This window comes from Erinaceus europaeus, chromosome 18, assembly GCF_950295315.1.
Source record: "Erinaceus europaeus chromosome 18, mEriEur2.1, whole genome shotgun sequence".
In the NCBI taxonomy this organism is placed as follows: domain Eukaryota; kingdom Metazoa; phylum Chordata; class Mammalia; order Eulipotyphla; family Erinaceidae; genus Erinaceus; species Erinaceus europaeus.
The window spans coordinates 76,388,279-76,412,962 of record NC_080179.1 but is presented as its reverse complement, the minus strand read 5'-3'; the positions used below and the strand labels follow the sequence as shown (position 1 = coordinate 76,412,962).

The window sequence follows — 24,684 nt, the reverse complement described above, 5'->3', positions numbered from 1 at the left end:
TCTGGTACTGTTTTAGCTTGTTCAGCTAGTTGCCTTCTTAGCTCAGTGATTTCAGCTTTCAGCTCTCTAATAACCATGAGATAATTAGTATTTTCTTCCATATTCTCATTTGTTGTTCCTGTATTTCTGATTACAATTTTTTCAAATTCTTTACTCACTCCTGTTACTATTTCCTTAGCTAATATTTGGATGTTGAACTCATTATTTTGTGCTTCACCCTCTGGAGGACTTTTAGCTGGACTCTTGTCCTGGTTCGATTCTCCAATATTTTTTCTTGTTGTTTTAACCATTTTATATATTATGTTATGAGTTCCCTTTATCAGTACTTTTCAAATTACTGATCACTATTGCCTGGATTGACTTGTGTCTAAGTAAGTTAATTAAAGGGTTCACAGTGGTGGAAGTTAACAGTTATTTCAGTCCCTGAGTTGGAGCTCAGTGGTTTAAAAGCCTCTTTCTTTTTTTTTTTTTTCCTTCCCTGTAGGCTATGGGAGCCTGAGGGCTTTTAAACTATCAACAGGCTTCTTAGCTTAATCACTGACTCCTGACCAAGAGATAAAGCAGGGTGTGGCAGAGATAATCCAGTGGTTATGCAAAGAGACTTTCACAGCCCCTCAGCTATGCCACCGAGGTATAGGTCTTCTGAGTTTCCTGGTTAGATCTCTGTCCCCTGGTGTCCCTTCCTGTTGCTGCTCCAGATTTTGAGGGTAGTAGCAATGGAGACTCAAGAGTTACACTTGGTGAGTCTCTGGGGAGTCCTCTCCTCCCTTCAGCTGTCCCCTTGTTGTGGAGCAGACTGGAGGTGGTGTCTCAACTGATAAACTGCTGGACTGTTAGCAGTCACTTAATCTCTCCTTAGGCCCCTCTCTCCTCTCTGTCACCAGCCACGCGTGTTTGTACTGACCGGTGATTTACTGGGTTCCTGTGGTCATTCTAGTCCTGTCTTGTTTCGGTCCGGGTGGTCTCCTTTGGTATTCCTAGTTGATCCGGGAGAGGAGAGGAGAGGAGACCTTTGATCCTCATCCTTCTGTTTCTGACTTATTTCACTCAACATGAATTTTTCAAGGTCCATCCAAGATCGGCTGAAAACAGTGAAGTCACCATTTTTTACAGCTGAGTAGTATTCCATTGTGTATATAGACCACAACTTGCTCAGCCACTCATCTGTTGTTGGACACCTGGGTTGCTTCCAGGTTTTGGCTATTACACATTGTGCTGCCAAGAACATATGTGTACACAGATATTTTTGGATGGGTGTATTGGGTTTCTTAGGATCTATCCCCAGGAGAGGAACTGCAGGGTCATAGGGTGGGTCCATTTCTAGCCTTCTGAGAGTTCTCCAGACTGTTCTCCACAGAGGTTGGACCCATTGACATTCCCACCAGCAGTGCAGGAGGGTTCCTTTGACCCCACACCCTCTCCAGCATTTGAACTTTCCTTTTTTAAGAAGATCTATTTTTCCCTTCTTTCCCTCCCCCCAAAAGACCTATGTGTTTATTAATAGCAACAACAGAGACAGAACTAGAGCACCACAGCGGTGGCCATCATGCCAGGGACTGAACAAGGAATGTTGTGCTGCCGGTGTGACACTTTACCCACTGTGCCGCCTCCTGGCAGGCAGCCACTTATCCTTTCCTGCAGGAGCAGATTTCTCAAGTTGGGCCTCCTCTATTTAGGCAAAAAAAATAAGCCAGAGCTAGCAAGAGAAGCACACCTGACCGTGCAGCTGCTTTGCCATGTGCCCAACCAAAATCAGAGGACACACACTTCCAGTAGAAGCATGACCACAGGCAGCTTCAATCACCAGGGCCAGCATAAGCCAGGCCTGAGCAGCGCTTTGGAGGTAAAGTTAAAAAAGAAAGGGGGCTGGGAGTATGGATCGACCTGCCAACGCACATGTTCCATGGAGAAGCAATTACAGAAGCCAGAACTTCCACCTTCTGCATCCTGTAAAGAATTTTGGTCCATATTTCCCGAGGGGTAAACAATAGCGGAAGTAAGTCAAAGGGAGTAAACCTCCATTCCAACAGGATGGGAAGCATTGGTCACCAGGATTCTTGCTTTTATACCATCAGCGAAAGGAAAGCAACTCTGAAAACACCTGAGGAAGCTAGTTACGGGTTTCTCTTTTCTGAGAGAGAAGAGGATAAAAAGGAACCCCGCCCCACTAGGGAAAGAGAGATGCAGGCTGGGAGTATGGATCCACCTGTCAACACCCATGTTCAGCGGGGAAGCAAGTACAGAAGCCAGACCTCCTCCCCACCTTCTGCATCCCACAGTGACCCTGGGTCCATACTCCCAGAGGGATAAAGAATTGGAAAGCTACCAGAGGAGGGGATGGGATATGGAGGTCTGGTGGTGGGAATTGCATGGAGTTGTACCCCTCTTATCCTATGGTTTTGCCAGTGTTGCCTTTTTATAATTTAAAAAAAAAAGGCGGTAGCGCAGCGGGTTAAGCACATGTGGTGCAAAGCACAAGCACCAGCTCAAGGATCCCAGTTCGAGCCCCCAACTCCCCACCTGCAGGGGAGTCGCTTCAAAGGCAGAGAAGCAGGTCTGCAGGTGTCTGTCTTTCTCTCCCCCTCTGTCTTCCCCTCCTCTCTCCATTTCTTTCTGTCCTATCCAACAACGATGACATCAGTAACAACAACAATAATAACTACAACAACAATAAAAAACAAGGGCAACAAAAGGGGGGAAAAAACCCTCCCAAGAATAAAAGTCCAGGACCAGATGGCTTTACAAATGAATTCTACAAAACCTTCAGCAAACAGTTAATATCACTACTTTTAAAGCTCTTCCAAAACATCAAAGACAAAGGAATACTCCTTCCCACCTTCTAAGAAGCCAGCATCACCCTGATACCAAAAGAAGATAGAGACTCAACAAAAAAAGGAAAACTATAGGACAAGTATCTCTGACAAACATAGATGCTAAAATACTGAACAAAACCCTAGCCAATCAGATACAGCAGTATATTAAAAAAAAATGTTCACCACAACCAAGTGGGATTTGTCTTAAGAATGAAAGGCTGGTTCAAATATAAATCAATCAATGTGATTCACCACATCAAAAAAGCACAACCAAAAACCACATGATTATTTCAATAGAATGTAGGATCCTTATGCCTGTCCTTGTGCTTTGTGCCGTGTGCGCTTAACCTTCTGTGCTAATGCCCAGCCCCCCCAGAAGTCTCGTTTTTAATATTTATGTATTGGATAGAAACAGCCAGAAATCAAAGGGAATGGGTGATAAGGAGGGAAAGAGACTTGCACACTTGTGAGAGCTTTCCTCCTGCGGGTGGAGGCTGGGTCCTGAACCCAGGTCCTCTGAGCATCGTAACGCGCACTCAACCAGGTGCACCACCACCCGGCCCCACAGTCTCACTTTTAAAGACAACATTTTCTTTAATTGTTTTATTTATTAGAGACAGAGAGAAATCAAGAGGGAAGGGGAGATAGGGAGAAAGAGAGTCACCTATAGCACAGCTCCGCCACTTATGACGCTTCCTCCCGCAGGTGGGACCAGGGGCTGGGCATTGTAACGTGTGCACACCACCGGGTATGCCACTGTCTGCCCTCCAAGCTCATTTCCATATTAAGGTTCTGAGAACGAGAATTTCCCAACCATCATTGAGTTCTTTTGCGAACACAGCCCTGTAAGGTCATGCTGATGGTCTACCTGACTCATTTGCAGTGTGTCTCAGTGTAGAATCGTAACCAAAAAAAGCACTCACACCTTGGGAGAACCACTGCAGTGTCCAATGGAGGGGACGGGGCCCAGAGCTCTGGTGGTGAGAACAGTGTGCAGTTATACCCCTATTACCTTGGAATTTCGTAAATCAATATTGAATCACTAATTTAAGAAAGCATGCACAATTCTGCTGGGGATACTGTATTATTTATTTCTCTGGAAAACAGTAACAAAAGCACTCGATAGTCAACGAAAATCAAATAGCATAACACTGCTATCATTCTCAACAGAATAACCAGAAACCTACTCTAATGCCAGTTCTAACAAACTGCATTTAAGTTTCAACTGATCTAATATTAGCAGTTTCATGTGATACAATTCACAAGTTAATCAACAAGTATTTACTGAGCATCTACTATCTGCTAACATCCGTCTCATATCTGTAGGAGCAGATATTCTGTAAAGTCTGACTTGAAAATACGACAGTTAATTTCAAGGGCCCTCGCAGGGGAGGAATCTGGTGACATGTTCTATTATTTTAAAAAACACCCACTAAGACATATGCTTTCTTTTCATGTTTTAGCTACATAGAGTTTGTTCTAAAAATACATTAAGTGGGCCTAAGAAGAAGAAAAAAATTGAACTAGATGTATGTGGTATTGCCCAAGTTCAGCACTGAGAAATACATTTCCCAGTAATTCTAATTTTCTTTTTTTATTTTATTTAATTTTAATTTAATTTATTTATTCCCTTTTGTTGCCCTTGTTGTTTTATTGTTGTAGTTACTATTGATGTCGTTGTTGGACAGGACAGAGAGAAATGGAGAGAGGAGGGGAAGACAGAGAGGGGGAGAGAAAGACAGACACCTGCAGACCTGCTTCACCGCCTGGGAAGGGACCTGCCTGCAGGTGGGGAGCCAGGGGGTTCGAACCGGGATCCTGACGCCGGTCCTTGAGCTTAGCGCCGCCTGCGATTAACCCGCTGCGCTACAGCCCGACTCCCCTAATTCTAATTTTCAAATGTCAAAAAACTTGCCCACCTTCAGTGTTATTTTGAAGCTTCTTTAATTCTTTTTTTTTTTTTTAAACTTTATTTAATTTGATAGAACAGAGAGAAACTGAGAGGGGAGGGGAGGTAGAGAGGTGGAGAAAGAGAGACAGACAGACACCTGCAGTGATGCCTTACCACTGGGGGAGCTCTCCCCTCGCAGGTGGGCACGGGGGCTTGAACCTGGGTCCCTGTGCGTGATGATATGTGCACTTAACCTTGAAGCTTCCAGAGGCTTTTTACGTTCACGGCAAACCGCAACAGCGATGCCGAACACTGACTGGCATACAGCGCTTCTTAAAGCATCGCCATCGCCATCATTCTCATTTCGGGTCGCAAAAGAGAGGCGGCACAAAAGCTGCGCCAGGAACGAGGGGCTCTTCATGACAGCGACGACAGAACCTTCAGTATCCTTCGTGTGTGTTTAGAAAAATAATGCCGGAGGCCGCCACCCCGCGTTTCTGCGCGGCTCTGCGCGGCCCAGGGTTGGGGACAGCGGGTCCACCCGCACCCGCACCGGGACCCGCACCCACGACCTGCACCCGCACCCCGCACCGGCACCCGCAACCGGGACCCGCACCGGCATCCGGGACCCGCACTCCGCACTGGCACCCGCAACCGGGACCCGCACCTGGGACCCGCGCCCGCGACCCACACCCGGGACCCTCGACCCGCACCCAAACCCGAACCGGGACCCGCACCCGCGACCTGCACCCGCACCCGCGACCCGCACCCACACCCGGGGCCCGCACCCGTGACCCGCAACCGGGACCCGCACCCACACCCGGGACCCGCGACCCACATCCGGAACCCGCGACCCGCACCCGTGACCCGCACCCACACCCGGGACCCGCGACCCGCACCCGCGACCCACACCCGGAACCCGCGACCCGCACCCAAACCCGCACCCGCGACCCGCACCCGGACCCGCGCCCGCACCGGCACCCGCGCCCGGGACCGATCAGGCGTCCCCGCTCACGGCCGGCGGCCCGAAGGCCTCCCTGGTCCGCAGGAGCTGCGCGCTCTTGTCCGCCATGCAGGCGTCGCAGCCCCACACGGCCGCGGCCTCGGCGGTGAGCAGCCCGTAGGCCGTCTCGGTCATGCCGGTGCACACCCGGTGGAACCACTTCTGGCACGAGGCCTCGCACAGGATGGCGTCCTGGTCGTCGTGGACTTCGTGCGTGCAGATCCCGCACGGGAACACGGGGGCGGCCGGGCGGGGGCCGTGGCGGCCGGGGGGCGGGGGGCCCTTGCCGCCCTTGTCCGAGCCGCCCGGCTCCGCGGGCCCCCGGGGCCGCCGGGGCTGGTTCTGGGTCCCGTTGGCGCAGCCGGTGCCGGTGCCGGTGGCCTCGGGGCCGGCGACGCTGCTCCGGGCCGCGCTCTTGCCCTCCGGGCCGCCCGGGTTCGCGGCGTCCTCCCCGGCCGGGTGCGGTGGCTGAGCCGAGGGGTTCGGGGTCGGGGTCTTGGCGGGCGGCGCTCTGGCTTGCCCGAGAGTGTGTGCGGGGGAAACAAAAGAGGGGCTGGGCTCTAGCGGGGACGCGAACGTCGCATTGTTCCCGGGGACGAAGCTGGGCGCGGGCTCCGGGGCGGACACCTGGCGGGGCGTCTGCGGGGGCACCTGCGGGGGCACCTGGCCGGGCGTCTGCGGGGGCACCTGGCCGGGCGTCTGCGGGGCCACCTGGCCGGGCGTCTGCGGGGGCATCTGCGGGGGCACCTGGCCGGGCGTCTGCGGGGGCACCTGGCCGGGCGTCTGCGGGGCCACCTGGCCGGGCGTCTGCGGGGCCACCTGGCCGGGCGTCTGCGGGGCCACCTGGCCGAAGCTGTCGGCGGGGCTCTGTCGGAAGTGCTGGGCGGGCGCGCTGCCGTAAGGTGGGCTTCCGAAGCCGGCGTTCTCGGGGGGCCCGAAGTCCAGTGCGTGCGGCCGACTGAAGCCCAGGCCCATGGCGCTCGGGGGGAACGGGGCCGGCTGGCTTCGCAGTGCGTAGGGGCCGCAGTACGGGGAGGACATCCTCGGAGGCCCGTGAGGGGCCATTCTGAACGCGCCGTACCCGCCGAAGCCAGGGTAGCCGGGGCCCAGGTAGGGGCTCGCCGGAGGCAGGGGCTTATAGGAGACAGTGTTGTAGTTGTCATCAAACGGGTTGGCGGCCACGAGGTGGTCTGAGTTGGGGTTGGGCGGTGGCGCATACTCAGACAGCGGGGGAAAGGACGGCCCCTGGAGAGAGGATGCAAAGAGTGAACAGCACACCGGTCGCATCGCATCGCATCGCTATGTAGGAGTGTGCGAGTCTGATTACCTGCTTGACGTGTCAATTCATCCGGTTTCTTTCCCTGTTTATTTATTTTAAATCATTTTAAGGTTTTTTATTTATCCCCTTTCATTGCCCTTGTTGTTTAATTATTGTAGTTATTGATGTCATCATTGTTGGATAGGACCGAGAGAAATGGAGAGAGGAGGGGAAGACAGAGAGGGGGAGAGAAAGACAGACACCTGCAGACCTGCTTCACCGCCTGGGAAGCGACTCCCCTGCAGGTGGGGAGCCGGGGGCTCGAACCGGGATCCTTACGCTGGTCCTTGTGCTTTGTGCCACCTGCGCTTAACCTGCTGGAATTAAAAACTTTTATTTAGGAAAGTGAAGAGAGAGAGGTATGTGTGTGTATGTGTGTGTGTGGGGGGGTCATTCAGGCAAAAATAACAGAGCTGATAAAGAAGCTGGGCTCTGGGAGCTGGGCAGCGGCACACCTGGTTAAGTGTGTATATTACCAAGCACAAGGACCCGGTCTCAAAGCCCTGCTTCACGACTGGTGAAGGAAGTCTGCAGGTGTTAATCTTTATCTCCCTCTCTCTATCTCTCCCATCTCTTTCAATTTCTGTCTTACCTAATAAAAATTAGAAAGAAAACAAAAAGAAAAAAATGGCTACCAGAGAGGTAGATTCACAGTGCTGGCACTGAGCCCCAGTGATAACCCTGCTGGCAAGAAAAAAAAAAAAAAAAGCTTATGTACTTGTAATGCTCCACCTTCACTGCCTTTCTAGCCCTACCTGTACCTACTAGCAAGTCCTTTTCACTCCTTCTAGGTATGGGAGACAAAGGGCCTGACTTCCTTCTCAGGTCTCCTCCAAATTCTCTTTCCTCTCAGAGACAGGAGCAAAAGCAAAAGTTCCTAGTCACAAAAGTTCTGCGTCCTGGTGAAAGTAGGGTTCTGGTCCTAGTCTTCCCCGAACAACAATACCATGGTGCAGTGATTGACAGAATTGATAGCTGATACTGATACATTTCTGGTAATAGATAAAGGACCTCTGCACTGTCGCCACCATTAATGATATTGCACTTACTACTATGTAACTATAAAACTGAAAGCTACTTGAGGTTGAACTTGTGTTCAGACATTACATAGAAATTTATACGTTTTAAGATGTAAGAATAAAATTTAAGTAATCAGTTTTCCCCACCAGGGTTATTGCTGAACCCCGGTGTCTGCATATCTTTACCATGCCCAGAAGCCATCCCCACTGTTTGCCTTCTTTTTATCAGATGAGAGAGATAGAGGGGTGGAAGCGGAGAGAGACAGAGTGAAGTGACACCTGCAGCATTGCTCCTGAAGCTTGGCCCCCTGTAGGTGGGGACCAGGGTCTAGATACTGGGCCCACAGCCACAGCAACATGTGTTCTGCCAGGTGGGCTGCCACCCAGCCCAGGAATCAGCACGTCTACACTGGGATGCCCACTGTTTCTCCCGAAGCTGACTGCACAATAGCTACTCAAGGCAAAAGGAGCAGAGTGCAACCACTGAGGCCAGGGAAACAGCTCACACAGACAGAGACCCAGGTTTGAGCCCCATCGCCACCGCTTTGGAGGAAGCTTAAGTGCTGTGGTCTCTCTCTCTGCCTCTCTGTCTCTTGCTTAAGAAGAATACAACCGCTACAGGATTCACCGTTAGGTGGTGAATGAAGACAGGAAACAAACCCAGTCCCCACACGTCAGCGTTAGTCATTAACCCAGTCTTGCCACAGACAACACCAGCTCACCTGTGTGCTTGCCTTGCGTTTTTTTTTGTCTGGGCTTCCGAGCTGTACTCCTGGTCCTCCTAACCCATCCAGTCCACCATCACCACCTGAAAACACACAAAGAGAAGCCAGGTGCTCTTTTCACTTACAGGGTCTTAACCTGCGAAATGACTGTTCCTCACAGCCTTATTATAATAACCTGCTATGTTTTGTATTTTTGTATTTTCTTTGTTTAAAATATTAAAGGCTTCCCGGGCCAAAAGAATAGCTCACTTGGCTAGTCTGCAGCTTTGTCAGGCATGTGACTCATGCTGGAACCTGGTCTTTGCTGCACTGGAGGGAGCTTTGGCGCTGTGGTCTCCCTCCCTCCTTCCTGCCATTTTATCGGCGGTTAATGGATAACCCTACAGTTGCTGACACATGGGGGAGAATTTCTCCTCTCCCAGTGATAGGTGTCTGCAAAATACTCTCACCCCCGTGTAGATTCCCTCCACCATCATGCATCAGGATCTGGCCCCACCCCCAGCCCACCCCCATCCCTGCTGCCCTCCCAGAGCCCAGAGTCCTTTATTTTGCAGCACAACACACCCAGTTGGTCCAAGTGTCACTTTGTACTTTCTCTTTCTGGGACTGGGGTAGACAGCATAATGGTTATGCAAAGAGTCTCTCATACCTGAGGCTCCAAAGTCCCAAGTTTAATCCCCTGCATCACCATAAACCAGAGCTCAGCAGTGCTCTGGTAGAAAAAAAAAAGAGAAAGGAAAACAAAACCAAACAGACAAACAAAAACCCCACAACCTTCATTTCCCCTTTCTGTTCTTGTTTCTTAATTTCCATCTGTAAGTGAGATGATCAGGTAACCATCCTTCTCATTTGCTTTCCTCAGTATGACTGTGGTCTCTCTAACTCTGTCTTTAACTTAAAAAAAAAAAGGTGTGTGGGGGGGGGGGTTGGGAGGTGTCACACTGGTTAAGTGCACATAGTACAAAGCACAAGGACCCAAACAAGAGCTCAGGTTGAGACCCCGGCTCCCCACTTGCAGGGGGGTCGCTTCACAAGAGGAGAAGCAGATCTGCAGGTGACTTTCCCTCTCCTCCTCCTCTTTGAATCCTCTCTGTTCTATCCAATAAAAAGGAAAGAAAAAAAAAAAAAAGGCCTTCAGGATCAGTGGATTCACAGAGCAGGAACAGAGCCCCAGCAATAACCCTGGAGGCAAAAAGAAAAAATTTTCCGGTATACTTTCTTTTCCCTAATTTTATTCATTTGATAGAACAGAGAGGCACTGAGAGGGAAGGGAGAGAGAGACAGAGACAGAGACCAATGCAGCAGTGCTTCACTGCTCGTGAAGTTTTCCCCTGCCAATGTGCACTCTGCCAGATGTGCTATGGGGAACGTTCTCCAACATGCCATTTCCTCTACACTGCTCAATATTCCTTCTTCTGAACTGCTACTGTAAAGACACCATTACTAGTCTCCTTGCCCTGCCCTATGCTATCACCAACTTGTTTTCAGCAAACCTCTAATAAAATATTTGAAAAACATAAATCTGTCACTTTCTTGCTCAAAACCTTTAAAAATAATCCTCTATTGTTCAACTAAAACCCACAGTTCTGGCCATAACCTTCAAAGCTCTGTTTTAGTTCCCGTGGGTTGCCGGAACAGAAGAGCATAGGTTGGGCTGTTTAAACAGCAGAAACCTCCATTCTCACAATCCAGGAGCTGGGAACTCTAAGATCAAGGCACTGGCCAACTCTTCCTGGTGTGGTCTCTCTTGCTGGCTCACAGCTAACTGCCTTCTCAGTGGGTCTCAGATGGCCTTTCCTTAATCTGTCTGCAGAGCATGCCAATGACCTCTTTCTCTTACAAGTCTACTAGTCCCATCATGAAGGTGCACCCTTGTTAATTAAAGTAACGATTAAGGGGCTGGGTGGTGGCACACCTGGTTGAGTGCACATGTTACAGTGCACAAGGACCTGGGTTCAAGCCCTCAGTCCCAACCTGCAGTGGTGAAGCAGGGCTGCAGGTGTCTCTCTGTCTCATTACCTCTCTGTCTCCCCCTTCCTCTCAATTTCTGACTGTCTCTATCCAATATATAAATAAGTAAAAGATAATAAAAATTCAATGTAATCACTGAAATAGATTTCCTCACTTGAATTACAACAGAGACAGAGAAAGAGAGCGGCACCAGCAGCCGGCCTCATCGCCCGTGAAGCTACCCCACACATGCGGGGGCCTCATCGCCCGTGAAGCTACCCCACACATGCGGGGGCCTCATCGCCCGTGAAGCTACCCCACACATGCAGGGGCCTCATCGCCCGTGAAGCTACCCCACACATGCAGGGGCCTCATCGCCCGTGAAGCTACCCCACACATGCGGGGGCTTCATCGCCCGTGAAGCTACCCCACACATGCGGGGGCCTCATCGCCCGTGAAGCTACCCCACACATGCGGGGGCCTCATCGCCCATGAAGCTACCCCACACATGCAGGGGCCTCATCACCCGTGAAGCTACCCCACACATGCAGGGGCCGGGTGGGTGCTTGAACCAGAGTTCGTTTGGTTTTTGCCTCCAGGGTTATTGCTGGGGCTCGGCTCCCGCACTATGAATCCACTGCTCCTGGAGGCTACTTTTTCCCTTTTGTGGCCCTTATTGTTATTATTTTTATTGTTGTTATTGATGTCATTGTTGGATAGGACAGAGAGGAATGGAGAGAGGAGGGGAAGACAGAGACGGGGAGAGAAAGATAGACACCTGCAGACCTGCTTCACCGCCTGGGAAGCGACTCCCCTGCAGGTGGGGAGCCGGGGGCTCGAACCAGGATCCTTACGCCTGTCCTTGTGCTTTGCGCCACCTGCGCTTAACCTGCTGCGCCACCGCCCAGCTCCCTGAGCCAGAGTTTTGTGCATGGTAATGTGCACTTTACTAGTTGTACCACAGCCCAGCCCTAATTTATTTATTAAAGAAAAGGGAACGGGGGGGGGGGTGTCAGGTGGTAGCACAGTGGGTTAAGCGCACATGGTGCAAAGCACAAGGACTGGTGTAAGGATCCCGGTTCGAGCCCCCTGCTCCCCACCTACGGGGGGGGGGGGTCGCTTCAAAGCGGTGAAGCAGGCCTGCAGGTGTCTGTTTTTCTCTCCCCCTCTGTCTTCCCCTCCTCTCTCCACTTCTCTCTGTCCTATCCAACAACAATGACAACAACAAGGGCAACAAAAATGAGAAAAATGGCCTCCAGGCACAGTGGATTCATAGTTCAGGCACTGAACCCCAGCAATAATCCTGGAGGAAAAAAAACAACAGAAAAGGGAACTAGAGTATTACTCTGGCATACACCATGCTGGGGATCAAACTCAGGACCTCACACTCGCAAATCAGGCACTATATACACTGTACCACACCATAGGCCACTTACTGTGACCTGAACTTCTTCCCAAAGGCATCACCTCCAGATCTTATCACTTTGGGGGGTAGGGTCTCCACAAAGAAGTGGGGTGGGGTTAGGGCAGTCATCCCTAACACCGAGACTTCTCCTAGTGCCTGTCCCTTAGTAAACACTCGGGCCCTGCAGTTCCTCAGGCAGCAGGCCTGTCCTACCAGTCAGCACGTAAGCTGTCCTCTCTCTCTTTAAAGTAGCTTTCTTTCGTTATTGGACAGAAACAGACAGAAATTGAGAGGAAGGGGGAGGTAGAGAGGGAGAGACAGAGAGACACCTGAGAAGTTTTCCTCTTGCAGGTGGGGACCAGGGGCTTGAACCCAGGTCCTTGTGCATTGTAACCTATATGTTCAACCAGGGGAGCCAGCACCCGGTCCCCCATACGATCTTCTCTTTCTTGGGACTCTTCCTTCTGTACTCGACGTGCCTTTCTCAGAATCCGCATATACAAGCAGATTGCCACTGATCTGCCACTTCGCTGTGTTTATTCTGATCTGTTCCGTAGGTCTGTCTGTCTGTCTGTCTATAGCTTAATGCATGCATGTCTCTATCACACTGCCCAGAGTTGCTTTTTTTGTTTGCTTTATTTTATTATTTGATAGGACAAAAAAAAATTGACGGGGGAGGGATAGAGAGACACCTGCAGCACTGCTCCACTTGTGAAGATTCCCCCTGCAGGTGGGCAGATTTTCTTAAGACAGATTCTTTTAACAGGAAGAGGTGTTTGGAATTGTACCCAGGGCCTCATGTATGTGCCTTTATTGCCTTCCTCCCCTACTAATCAGATCTTGCTATCTCTAAGGATAACACATATGTCTTCTTTCTTTGGAGTCTCCCTACCATATACTGCTTTAGCCTTTAAAGGTATTTAACAAACGCTGAATTAAACTGAGTTTAAGTTATAACATCTCTAAGTGACAGTAATTAAACGATAAAGACGCTTTTACCCAAGGTCAAGACCCTGGTCTACCCCTGCCAGGGCAGAAGCTTCATGAGTGGTGCAACAGTGCTGAAGATGTCTCTCCTTTCTCTCTCTCTCTCTTTCTCTCTCTCTATCTATCAAAGCAAAGATAACTAAGTTCACAGAGAACAGACTGCTAGAGGCTGAAGGAGGAGTTGTAGGGGAATGAGTGAAGACTATTAAAAGGCGTCAATCAGCTTTGGGGAGTTGGGTGGAAGCGCAGCAGGTTAAGCGCATGTGACACAAAGCGCAAGGATCCCGGCTCCCCACCTGCAGGGGAGTCGCTTCACATGCAGTGAAGCAGGTCTGCAGGTGTCTGTCTTTCCCTCCCCCTCTGTCTCCCTCCCCTCATTTCGTTCTGTCCTATCCAACAACGACATCAATTACAACAACAATGAAAACAACAAGGGCAACAAAAGGGAAAGTAAGTAAATATAATTAAAAGGTATCAGCTTCCAGCTACAAAGTATGCTGTGGGATATGTTTAGCATACTTCCTCTTCTAGCGTTTGCCCTTCTTCCGTAGCCAGTCAACAGCGTCAGGTTGAGCCTGATGTCAAGTTTCGAGACCTCCTTTGAATCTGGAGAGGTGGCAGTCGTTGACTATGTGGGTCATAGTCTGTCTGGAGCCGCAGGGGCAGTTCGGGTCGTCTCTGGTTTAGCATAGTGATTCTAGTCAACACCATACAGGACTTTCTGTTTGTTTCTGCATAGTCAGGGCCTTGAACATACGCAGTTACACTGCTCTAAGACCTACTTTTTTCACTCGGACAGACAGACAGACACACACACACACACACACACACACACACGACACGAAGACACCACAGCTCCAGAGTCGTCCTGGTGCCAGGAACATGGCAAGGCATATGAGCTTCCTGCTAAACCATCTTTAACCCTTATTTGAAAGCTGCTCAAAAAACAGATATTGAAAGTTACTATGCCGACAATAGTTCGCTGATACCTTTCACTGGGAGATGAGACATTTTACCCACGTGCCAACTACTATCCTATAAACCATTAACCCACCAATAAAATAATGAAAAGAAAAAAGAAGAGAAAAATGAAAACACACACACACACAGTTACCATGCTATGACTACACAACATGTTATGTAAAAAAAAATCATGAGTGCTTATGGTGATGAGTGCTGACGAGACACTGTGGTGCTCATTGCTAAGTTACAAGCACTGAGTCACAGGCGACTGCTGTAAGGGAGTGCTGAGAGTGGGCAATGGCAGCTCAAGTGAAAAAAAGTGAATTGAGAGACCTCTAAGTTTTATTCAATGATTTAGTCATTCAGGAATGACTAAACCCACTTACAACTACTCACCAGGCTATATACCATAAACTACTTTCTATTAACAATCTCCTCTAGTTTTCCACTGCAGAGAAACATGTTCTTGAATACTGATATCCAAAACGCTCACTGATCTGCTATGAAAAAAGAATTAGGGACTGTCTTAGAGGTGAAATAATAAAGTGGCTATATAATGCAAGTGTCAAATATCAGATATCAAAGTCCTAATCACAGGTGACTTCACACACTGAGATTTCATTTGAAAAATATAAACAGAAAAAATTACTCTTTAAAACAAAATATACTTTTCCTCTGGTGTCAGGACATGTGATTTCTCTTTTCTTTCTTTTTTTTTTTTTTTCTTTCCTTTTTCCAGAGCACTGCCCAGCTCTGGCTTATGGTGGTGCCAGGGACTGAACCTGGGACCTTGGAGCCTCAGACCTGAAAGTCATTTTGCATATCCAATATGCTATCTCCTAGCCCCTGTGTCATCTTTCCATTTAGATAGGAGGGAGGGAGGGAGAGAGAGAGGGTGGAAGCGAGGGAGGGAGGGATAGAGAGAGAGAGGGAGGGAGGGAGAGAGAGAGGGTGGGAGGGAGAGAGAGAGGGAGGGAGGGTGGGAAGGAGAGAGAGAGAGGGAGAGAGGGAGAGAGAGGGAGGGAGGGAGAGAGAGAGGGTGGGAGGGAGGGAGAGAGAGAGGGAGGGAGAGAGAGGGAGGGAGGGAGAGAGAGAGAGAGGCGCTACAAGGAGGGAGGGAGGGAGAGAGAGAGAGAGAGAGAGAGAGAGAGAGAGGCACTACAACACCAGAGCTTCTTCAAGTATCATAGATGAGCAGTGCTCTGGTGTTAAAACAGTGAAGGGGGGCCAGGTGGTGGCGCACCTGGTTAAGCGCACACATTACAGTGCGCGAGGATCCGGGTTCAAGCCCCTGGTCCCCACCTGCAGGGGGAAAGCTTCACAAGCGGTGAAGCAGGTCTGCAGGTCTCTTTCTGTCTCTTTCCCATTCTACTTCCCCCTTCCCTCACAATTTCTCTCTGTCTCTATCCATAATAAAAATAAAATTTTAAAAAATAATAATAGTAAAATAAATAAATAAACCTGGGCCATGTGTATGACAAAGCATTCACCATATTCAGTGAACCAGTTCTCTGGCCCAAAGTATAATTATTATTATTTTTAATATTTATTTTTATTATTTATTCCCTTTTGTTGCCCTTGTTGTTTTATTGTTGTAGTTATTATTGATGTCTTTGTTGTTGGATAGGACAGAGAGAAATGGAGAGAGGAGGGGAAGACAGAGAGAGGAGGAGAGAAAGACAGACACCTGCAGACCTGCTTCACCACCTGTGAAGCGACTCCCCTGCAGGTGGGGAGCTGGAGGCTCAAACCAAGATCCTTACTCAGGTCCTTGCACTTTGCGCCACATGCGCTTAACCCGCTTCTCTACCGCCCAACTCCCCCAAAGTATAATTATTAATAAACGAAAATAAACACCAAAATATGTAAGTCTCTAATGTAAAATATATTAATTGCTATTGATAGCATTATGAAAATTATTGGGCATTTGTAATTTTATAATTGAAATCTAAAAATGTATTTTTGTTTTTATGTGAACACTAAAGATATCTTCAAAAATGACATTTATTGAAGCAATATGACATTATAATGATCAAGAGTTTCTCTAAGAACAGTCAGAGCCCGGGACAAGATGGCTTTGCTAATGAATTCAAAGATTTTCAAGAAGCAACACCCATCCTATTAAAGGTGTTCCAAAAATGATGGCAAGAAGGACACTTCCAAACACATCTTACAAGGTCAGTATCATTCTGGTCCCCAAAGGACATCAAGTAGAGGGACAATAACTCCTCACGAGTCCTACTTGAAAGAAAAGATGGCTCAGCCTTCTCGGGATATCCTGAATTAAGACTGCCAGAAGGACCCCTGCCAGCTTCCCAGGAGCTAACTCCTCTGCACTCCAGAGAGCGAAGTGTGCAGGATGCACCTGGCTAAGCACACATCCACGTGCAAGGACTCAGGATCAAGCCCTTGATTCCAGGGTTTGCAGGGAGGAATCCTCAGGAGGAGGGGAACTTCAGGAGTGGTGAAGCAAGTACTGCAAGTGTCTCTCTGTCTCTCCATAACCCCCTCCCCTCTTAATTTCTTTCTGTCTTTTCAAATAAAGGAAAAAATAACAATAATGCCTCCAGGAATGGTGGACTCATCATGCAGACACTGAGCCTCATCAATAACCCTGATAACAGGAAAAAAAAAAAAAAAAGGCAAGTAGGAAGACACACCACTTGCTGTTAACTGACATCTATGTGAGCACTGATCCAATTAGATTCAAGAATCACTGTTGAGCTCCTGGAAATATAGAAGTAAGGATTCTAGGCTGGGGGAGGAGTGGAGGTGGAAATGGGGGCCCAGGGGTATCATTTGAGCTCTTACTTCCAGAAGGATCTCACCAAAGGTGAGAAATTAAGAGAGTTACTTAGTGGAAGGAACAGAATGCATAGAGTAAGCTTTGAGGCCCACAAGGCCATGGCAATGTCTAGAGACGGATGTGGGCATCTCAGAACCGGAAGTCAGAAGACAAGAGAGAGCATTTCATAGACTGTGAAGGAAGGTTCTCCCCACACCTATGGACATCTAATCTTTGATAAGGGGGCCCAAAGTATTGAATGGGGACAGGAAGCTCTCTTCAATAAATGGTGCTGGGAAAACTGGGTTGAAACATGCAGAAGAGGGAGTCGGGCGGTAGCGCAGCGGGTTAAGCGCACATGGCGCAAAGCGCAAGGCCATCGTAAGGATCCTGGTTCGAGCCCCAGCTCCCCACCTGCAGGGGAGTCGCTTCCCAGGCGGTGAAGCAGGTCTGCAGGTGTCTGTCTTTCTCTCCCCCTCTCTGTCTTCCCCTCCTCTCTCCATTTCTCTCTGTCCTATCTAACAAAGACAACATCAGTAACAACAACAATAACTATAACTACAACAACAATAAAAAACAACAAGGGCAACAAAAGGGAAAATAAATAAATATAAAAAACATTAAAAAGCAAAAGAAACATGCAGAATAATGAAACTGAACCACTTTATCTCACCAGAAACAAAAATCAACTCCAAATGGATCAAGGACCTGGATGTTAGACCAGAAACTATCAAATACTTGGAGGAAAACGTGGGAAGGTTTGTAGCAGGCAGAGTGCCTGCTTTGCAAGCAGGAGGTGTTGAGTTCAATCCCCAGCCTCACACAAGCCAGGGTGATGATTCCTCTCGCTCCCTCTTCCCCCACCCCCTGCTCCTTCTCTCTAATAAATAAGTTGGCAAGTGTATTTTAATATTTTATTGTTTTATTGATGTGGTAAATATATTTTAAAGAGTTCTTCTTATTGTTATTACTAACATAAGACAGGAAGGAAGAGAGAGAGGGAAAACCATAGGGTCACTTAGGCACATGGGATGCTGGGAATCAAACTTGGGACTTCACACTTCCAAGGTCAGCACCTGAGTCACTGCTCCACCTTCCAGCTCTGAGATAAATACTTTTAAAAAATGACAAGGCGGGGGAGTCGGGCTGTAGCGCAGCAGGTTAAGCGCAGGTGGCGCAAAGCACAAGGACCGGCATAAGGATCCCGGTTCGAACCCCGGCTCCCCACCTGCAGGGGAGTCGCTTCACAGGCGGTGAAGCAGGTCTGCAGGTGTCTATCTTTCTCTCCTCCTCTCTGTCTTCCCCTCCTCTCTCCGTTTCTCTCTGTCCTATCCAACAACGACAACAATAATAACTACAACAATAAAACAACAAGGGCAACAAAAGGGAACAAATAAATATTTTTAAAAAATTTTTTAAAAATGACAAGGTGGTTGGTCAACAACTTGTTTGCCTTTATATGTTAACTGTCTTTTCAGCCACCAGGTTCCAGATGCCAGCAGGATGCCGACCAGACTTCCCTGGACAGACGACCCCACCCATGTGTCCTGGAGCTCTGCTTGCCCAGAGCCCTGCCCCACTAGGGAAAGAGAGAGCCAGGCTGGGAGTATGGATCCACCTGTCAACGCCCATGTTCAGCGGGGAAGCAGTGACAGAAGCCAGACCTCCTCCCCACCTTCTGCATCCCACAGTGACCCTGGGTCCATGCTCCCAGAGGGATAGAGAATAGGAAAGCTGTCAGGGGAGGGGATGGGATACGGAGGTCTGGTGATGGGAACTGTGTGGAGTTGTGCCCCTCTCATCCTATGGTTTTGTCAGTGTTGCCTTTCTATAAATTAATAATAATAATAATAAAACGACAGCCCTGAGGGCCTGTGCTGCAGCAGCCTGCTTGGTGTTTTCTCTTCCCATCCGCACACTCTCCTCAGGGAGTTCCTCCACTCTCAAGGCGCCAATTATCATTCACCTGTTTACTCAAAACTTCCAGACCTCTGTTTCTGCCTCAGATCGCTTACCCCAGCTGCAGAGTGTACACCCGGGAGGTGCACTGACTTCCCAGGGGGACCCCGCTTTCCCACGAATCTGCCTCACCCTTGGAAGAGACCAAATCAGAAGCAAACAAAAAGGCTTCCCTTCAGACCTTCTCTCGCGAGCTCTCCCCTCCATACTGGGCAAACTAAGTGATGCTTCCTCTCTGTCTTACTACAAATCCTCCATACACCCGTCTCAGCAAGATGGTCTGTAAGGGCTGGGCCGATAGCACAGTGGTTCTGTAATGACTCTCATGCCTGAGGCTCTGAGCTCCCAGCTTCAATCCCCAGCAACACCATAAACCAGAGTTGAGCAGTGGTCTGGTAAAACAAAGCAGAGAGAGAGAGAGAGAGAGGAGAGAGAGGGGCAGGGTGCCACCACAGCACTGAGTATCAAGGCTTCCTTCAATGTGGTAGGGGCCTGGCTTGAACCTCTCTCCCAAAAAATAACCAAACAAACCTAAACATCTTAGTCTCCAGGGCCAGGCAGTAGCCCAGGTTTGAGTCCCCGGCTCCCCTCGAGTTGTAAAGCAGGTCTTTAGGGGTCTCTCTCTATTCCTATCTCCCCCCCCCCATCTCGATTTCTCTCTGTACCCTCCCAATAAAATAGAAAGAAAAAGGAAAAAAAGAAAAGGTGGCCCCAGGAGCAGTGGACTGCAGTGCCAACACAAAGTCCCACTGAGAGCAACCTTGGTGGCAATAAAACAAAATGAAATAAAGATCTATATGTAAAAAAATGTTAGTTTTATCCTAAGAACAGGCCGTTGACTTGAATGTTTTGTAATATACATGAGACACATATGTAACTACTCAGATAGCTGTGTGTTTACACTGGTGAATGGGAAGCGGTTTGAGGACCACTGCTCTGAGTTTAAGCTCTGCAAACACTGCGTCCTTCCAGCAGTGTGATGCTGAGCAGTCGGTTCCAGAGCATGAACAGTAAGTCCAGTCAGCAAGGCTGTTCTGAGTCCACAGGTATCCCAGAACCTATGCATCATAATGCCATCACAGGTGTTTTACAAGCAACTGTTCTAATTACGATCTGCAAATACCCCTCACTACACTGACTTTCTACTGACACTGTGCTTTGTCTTTTATTTGAGTACTTGACTTTCAGAAGGCTCTTGACCTGACACCTGGACCGACTCCCAAGAGTGAAGGTATCAGAGGCGGCAGTTGGAACAAGCTGAAGAGAGACCTGGGTTCCTGACCCAGGGTAAAATCCTCAACTAATTTCCTTAAAATCACACAGGAGACTTGAGTTCAAAGAGATACACTCAATAGCTCTTTTCCCCTTTACTCCCAAAGTCAATAAATAGGCAAAACACTACGGCAAAACTACTAGAGGAATAATCATTATATGTCAGAGAGTCCTCTGCTCAAAGGCTTCAGTGGCTCGGAACTGTAAACAGATAAGCAAACTGAAGCAGAGAGCCTTCACCAACTCTAAAGTCGGTGTGGATACTCGGTCTCTAACAACAAATTCCACTCTGGCTTAGCTTGCCTACGGGAAGGATGCCCTAGCTGCTCTCTGTACACGGTAATGTCACCGTGTCACAAGCCTACATGTGCTTCATCCCGAAATCCCCAAGTGATGGTAAATCCCTAAGTCAAAGGGAACTTTACCTCAACACTTACTGGTTACCAGCACGGTCTCCTATTTGCATGAGAGGATTATTGCCTCCTGACAAGCTTCCCTGCTTCAACATGACTCTAGACAGCAGAGAAATTCCACTGAAAAGACAAGTGGCACAGTGGATATGCCATTGGATTCTCAAGCATGAGGTGCTGAGGCGGATCCCTGGCATTGCAGGGGTCGGGGTGACACTGTGTCTTTCTTTTCTCTTTCATTAAGAAATAAATCTTTGGGGGACTGGCCTAAGGATCCCGGTTCCAGCCCCCGGCTCCCCACCTGCAGGGGAGTCGCTTCCCAGGCAGTGAAGCAGGTCTGCAGGTGTCTGTCTTTCTCTCCCCCTCTCTGTCTTCCCCTCCTCCTTCCATTTCTCTCTGTCCTGTCCAACAACGAACGACATCAACAACAACAATAATAACCACAACAAGGCTACAACAACAAGGGCAACAAAAGGGGGGAAAAATGGCCTCCAGGAGCGGTGGATTCATGGTGCAGACACAGAGCCCCAGCAATAACCCTGGAAGCAAAAAAAAAAAAAAAAAAAAAGAAAGAAAAAAAAAAGAAAAGAAAAGAAAAAGAAAGAAAAACCTTTAAAATCTTTATCAAAAAATACATCAGAGGGGGACTGGGGAGACAGCATAATGGTTCTGCACACAGACTTGCATATGAGACTGAGGCTCCAGAGTCCCAGGTTCAATCCCCAACACCACCATATACCAGAGCTGAGCAGGGCTCTGGTTGTCCTCTGTGTGTATCTTTCTCTGTCTCTTTGTCATGAAAATCAAATAAAATATTAAAAAAGAATACATCAGTATTCAAGGTCTTTTAAATGGTGCATGAGGTCCCCAATACACCATCACCTCTTTGCTCAGTCTGTATCTTTTGCTTCCTCATACTGGGGCCATTTATGTCAGCTTTTTCTTTTAAAACATTCTCTTTAAAAAATATTTTATTTATTTTATTTTAATGAGAGAGATACAGAGGGAAAGACACAGAGAGAAAAGCCAGAGCCCTGCTCAGCTCTGGCTTATGGTGGAGCTGGGGATCAAACCTGGGACCTGGGAGCGTCAGGTCTGGAATCTTTTGCAGAACCACTCTGCTGTCTCCCAGGCCACATCAGCTTCTTTGCTGTTGCTCGCTCACACCAGACCCATTCCAGAGGCCTCTGCACGTGCTCTGTCTTTTGCCCAGACGCTCACCCCTGTAGGTTCCTATCTGCTCCATCATTTCACTAGGTCTTTGCTCCAACACACTTTCGTGCACCGCTTCTCAAGCTTAGACACAGTTCCCACGTCCCCAGCTTTGTTTCTCTCCGCCTTTTTAAAAATACTGTATTCATTTTTTCATTTCTTTATCATTACTGTTTCTTAACCGGAGCAGTGCTCAGCTCGGGCTTACGGCGACCCTGGAGCCCCCCAACATGCAGGTCCCCCGCTCCGAGGCTGGGCGAAGGCCTGGCCAGCCGCCAGCCCCGCACGTCTGCTCGTGCAGCTGGGGGGGGGCCTGTCCTTCTGCTTTGTTTCACCCCGTCTCCCCGGAGAAGAACCGCCGACGACCAGGACCAGGACCGGGACCAGCACACAGTAGCTGCTCAATAAATGGAGGCTTCAGGCAGCCGAGGCGGCAGGGCTTCAGCTCGGGGACCTCTGGCCGCAGGCTCTGCAGAGCGCGGGGGGCGGCCGGGCCCAGCTCCCGCAGGCCTGCGGCGGACTCGCCTTTTGTCTGGAGCAGCTCCGGGGGACGCGACCGGGCTCCGCAGGGCAGAGACCCTCCGGGCTCGGTGCGGCCATCGCAGACAGGGCGGGAGCCCGAGTGTGCGGGGCGGGGGGGGGGCTGCGGAGACCCCGCAACCTTCCTCCGGGCGCCAACTCTGCGGCCCAACTTATTTTCACCTGGGGGGGTGCTGAGCACAGTTGAGGGCGGGGGTCTGTCTGGGGGGGTGCTGAGCACAGTTGAGGGTGGGTCTGTCCGGGGTGCTGAGCACAGTTGAGGGTGGGCGTCTGTCGGGGGTGCTGAGCACAGTTGAGGGTGGGTCTGTCCGGGGTGCTGAGCACAGTTGAGGGTGGGGGCGTCTGTCCGGGGTGCTGAGCACAGTTGAGGGTGGGGGCATCTGTCCAGGGGGTGCTGAGCACAGTTGAGGGCGGGGGTCTGTCCGGGGGGGGTGCTGAGCACAGTTGAGGGCGGGGGTCTGTCCGGGGTGCTGAGCACAGTTGAGGGTGGGTCTGTCCGGGGTGCTGAGCACAGTTGAGGGCGGGGGTCTGTCCGGGGTGCTGAGCACAGTTGAGGGCGGGGGTCTGTCCGGGGTGCTGAGCACAGTTGAGGGCGGGGGTCTGTCCGGGGTGCTGAGCACAGTTGAGGGCGGGGGTCTGTCCGGGGGGGTGCTGAGCACAGTTGAGGGCGGGGGTCTGTCCGGGGTGCTGAGCACAGTTGAGGGCGGGGGTCTGTCCGGGGTGCTGCGCACAGTTGAGGGCGGGGGTCTGTCCGGGGTGCTGCGCACAGGGGTCTGTCCAGGGGGGGTGCTGAGCACAGTTGAGGGCGGGGGTCTGTCCGGGGTGCTGCGCACAGTTGAGGGCGGGGGTCTGTCCGGGGTGCTGCCCGCCCCCGCCCCCGCCCCCGCCCCCGCCCCGGGGTCCCGCCCGGCCCGTTACCTCGGCCCCTCCGGAGCGGGGGGGGCTCCTTGTCCTGTTCCGCGGACATCGCCGCCCGCGCGCATGGCGCCCCCCGGGCTGCGGACACTCGGCGCCGGCGCGGCGGCCGCTCCTGCTCCGCGCGGGGCCTGCGGGCCGGGGTGCGGGCCGGGGTGCACTTTGCAAAGTTTGGGGGGCGGCGGGGCGCGGGGCTCAGCGGCGGGCGGGGCGGGGCGGGGCGGGCGGGTCCCGCATGGGCCGCAGGGCGGGCGAGCGCGCAGCCGCCTCGGGAGCCGCCGGCCCGGGGACGCGCCCGCCACACAAAGCCCCCGCCGGCCGCCCGCACCGCCCGCGCCCGCACCCGCAGCCGCACCCGCAGCCGCACCCGCACCGCCAGGGATGGCGGCCGACGTGGTGTCCCGGCCCCGCTCCCGCCCCGCTCCCGCCCCGCTCCCGCCCCGCCGCCCGCCAGGCCCAGGCCGCCCGCGCCGCGCTCCGCAGGGGCAGCTCGTCCCGCAAGGCCGCGGCGGCGCGGGGTCCGGGGCGGGGGCGCGCGGAGGACGGGGGGTCCCGCAAACTTTGCGGCGCGGCCGGGACTGGCCCCCCAGCTTACCCGCCGCGTCGCCCCCGGACTGCCCCGCCCCCCGCGTCCTCCGGTTATCGGGGTCCTCCCAGACCCCCTCCAGGGTCGCCTCCAGCGACAGCCCCCCGCTACCCCCGGCCCCCAGACATCTCTGGCCAGCCCGGTTGCCCCCAGAGGACCCCCTAGTTGCCCCCAGATGTCCCAGTCCTCCGAAGCCCCCCAAGGTTGCCCCAGAGGACCCCCAGATATCTCTGATCCCCCCGGGCTGCCCGCAGATCCCCCACGTTTCCCCAGATATCCCTGAATTTCCCCGAAGACCCCCAAGGTTGCCCCCAGAGGACCCCCAGCTTCACCCCGCCCCTGTCCCCCCTAGATACCCCCCAGTCCCCCCAGATAGCTCTGACGCCCCCCCCCGGGTGGCTCCCAGAGGACCCCCTAGTTTCCCCCAGATGTCTCCGGGGACCCCTCTGCTCCCCCCAGATATCCCTGAATCTCCCGGAAGCCCCCCAAGGTTGCCCCCAGAGGACCCCCAACTGCCTCAAATAGCCCCGTCCCCCTCGTGTTTGTGGGATTCCTCCCCTCCACAAGTCCCCCCCAAGTTAAGAGCTGGAGCTGCGCCCCCTTGTAAAGGTGGAATTGGGGGAGCCCCCACCCCGGGTAGGGCGGGTCGGCCCTTGGGGGTGACTCCCAGAGCTGGGGGTCATGGCTCTGCTCCCCTGACTGCGGGTGCCCGCTCTGCTGGGCCTGGGTGTCACCCCCGACCCCCCAAAGAAACACCTGCCGCCCTGACCACCCAGAGCGCCGAGTGATAAGGGGGCCCCTGCCCCCCACCAGAGGTTTCTGATGGAGGATGATGGGAGGGCCAAGGGAGAGAGGTGACACAGCTACCATGCGAGTTCCATGTGGGAAGGAAATATATGATTTATTCATGTTTTAATATTTCATTTTACTT

The 24,684-nt window shown here is 51.3% G+C and overlaps 1 protein-coding gene across 3 annotated transcripts; it reads right to left on the bottom strand.

Moving 5' to 3' along the window:
- Positions 1 to 5,668: 5,668 nt before the first annotated feature.
- On the bottom strand, positions 5,669 to 23,508 carry PYGO1 (pygopus family PHD finger 1). 3 transcript variants are annotated; one of them, XM_060178190.1, is made up of 4 exons: positions 23,171 to 23,508; positions 8,767 to 8,852; positions 6,455 to 6,952; positions 5,669 to 6,418 (listed from the first exon to the last, which is right to left on the bottom strand). In XM_060178190.1, exons 1-4 carry the CDS (start codon positions 23,217 to 23,219, stop codon positions 5,702 to 5,704), a joined length of 1,350 nt encoding a protein of 449 aa, XP_060034173.1. In that variant the 5' UTR covers positions 23,220 to 23,508; the 3' UTR covers positions 5,669 to 5,701. The 3 variants fall into 3 exon arrangements, with proteins under 3 accessions (XP_060034173.1, XP_060034174.1, XP_060034172.1); XM_060178191.1 differs by having other exon boundaries at positions 6,479 to 6,952; XM_060178189.1 differs by having other exon boundaries at positions 5,669 to 6,952.
- Between the last annotated feature and the right edge of the window lie 1,176 nt (positions 23,509 to 24,684).

Excerpts from the sequence above, each read along its gene's own strand:
- PYGO1 (XM_060178189.1), bottom strand. The coding sequence starts at position 23,219 with ATGTCCGCGGAACAGGACAAGGAGCCCCCCCCGCTCCGGAGGGGCCGA. Across the intron at positions 8,853-23,170 it reads CCCGCTCCGGAGGGGCCGAG|GTGGTGATGGTGGACTGGAT; the intron begins GTAACGGGCCGG and ends GTGTGTTTTCAG. Across the intron at positions 6,953-8,766 it reads AACGCAAGGCAAGCACACAG|GGGCCGTCCTTTCCCCCGCT; the intron begins GTGAGCTGGTGT and ends TCCTCTCTCCAG.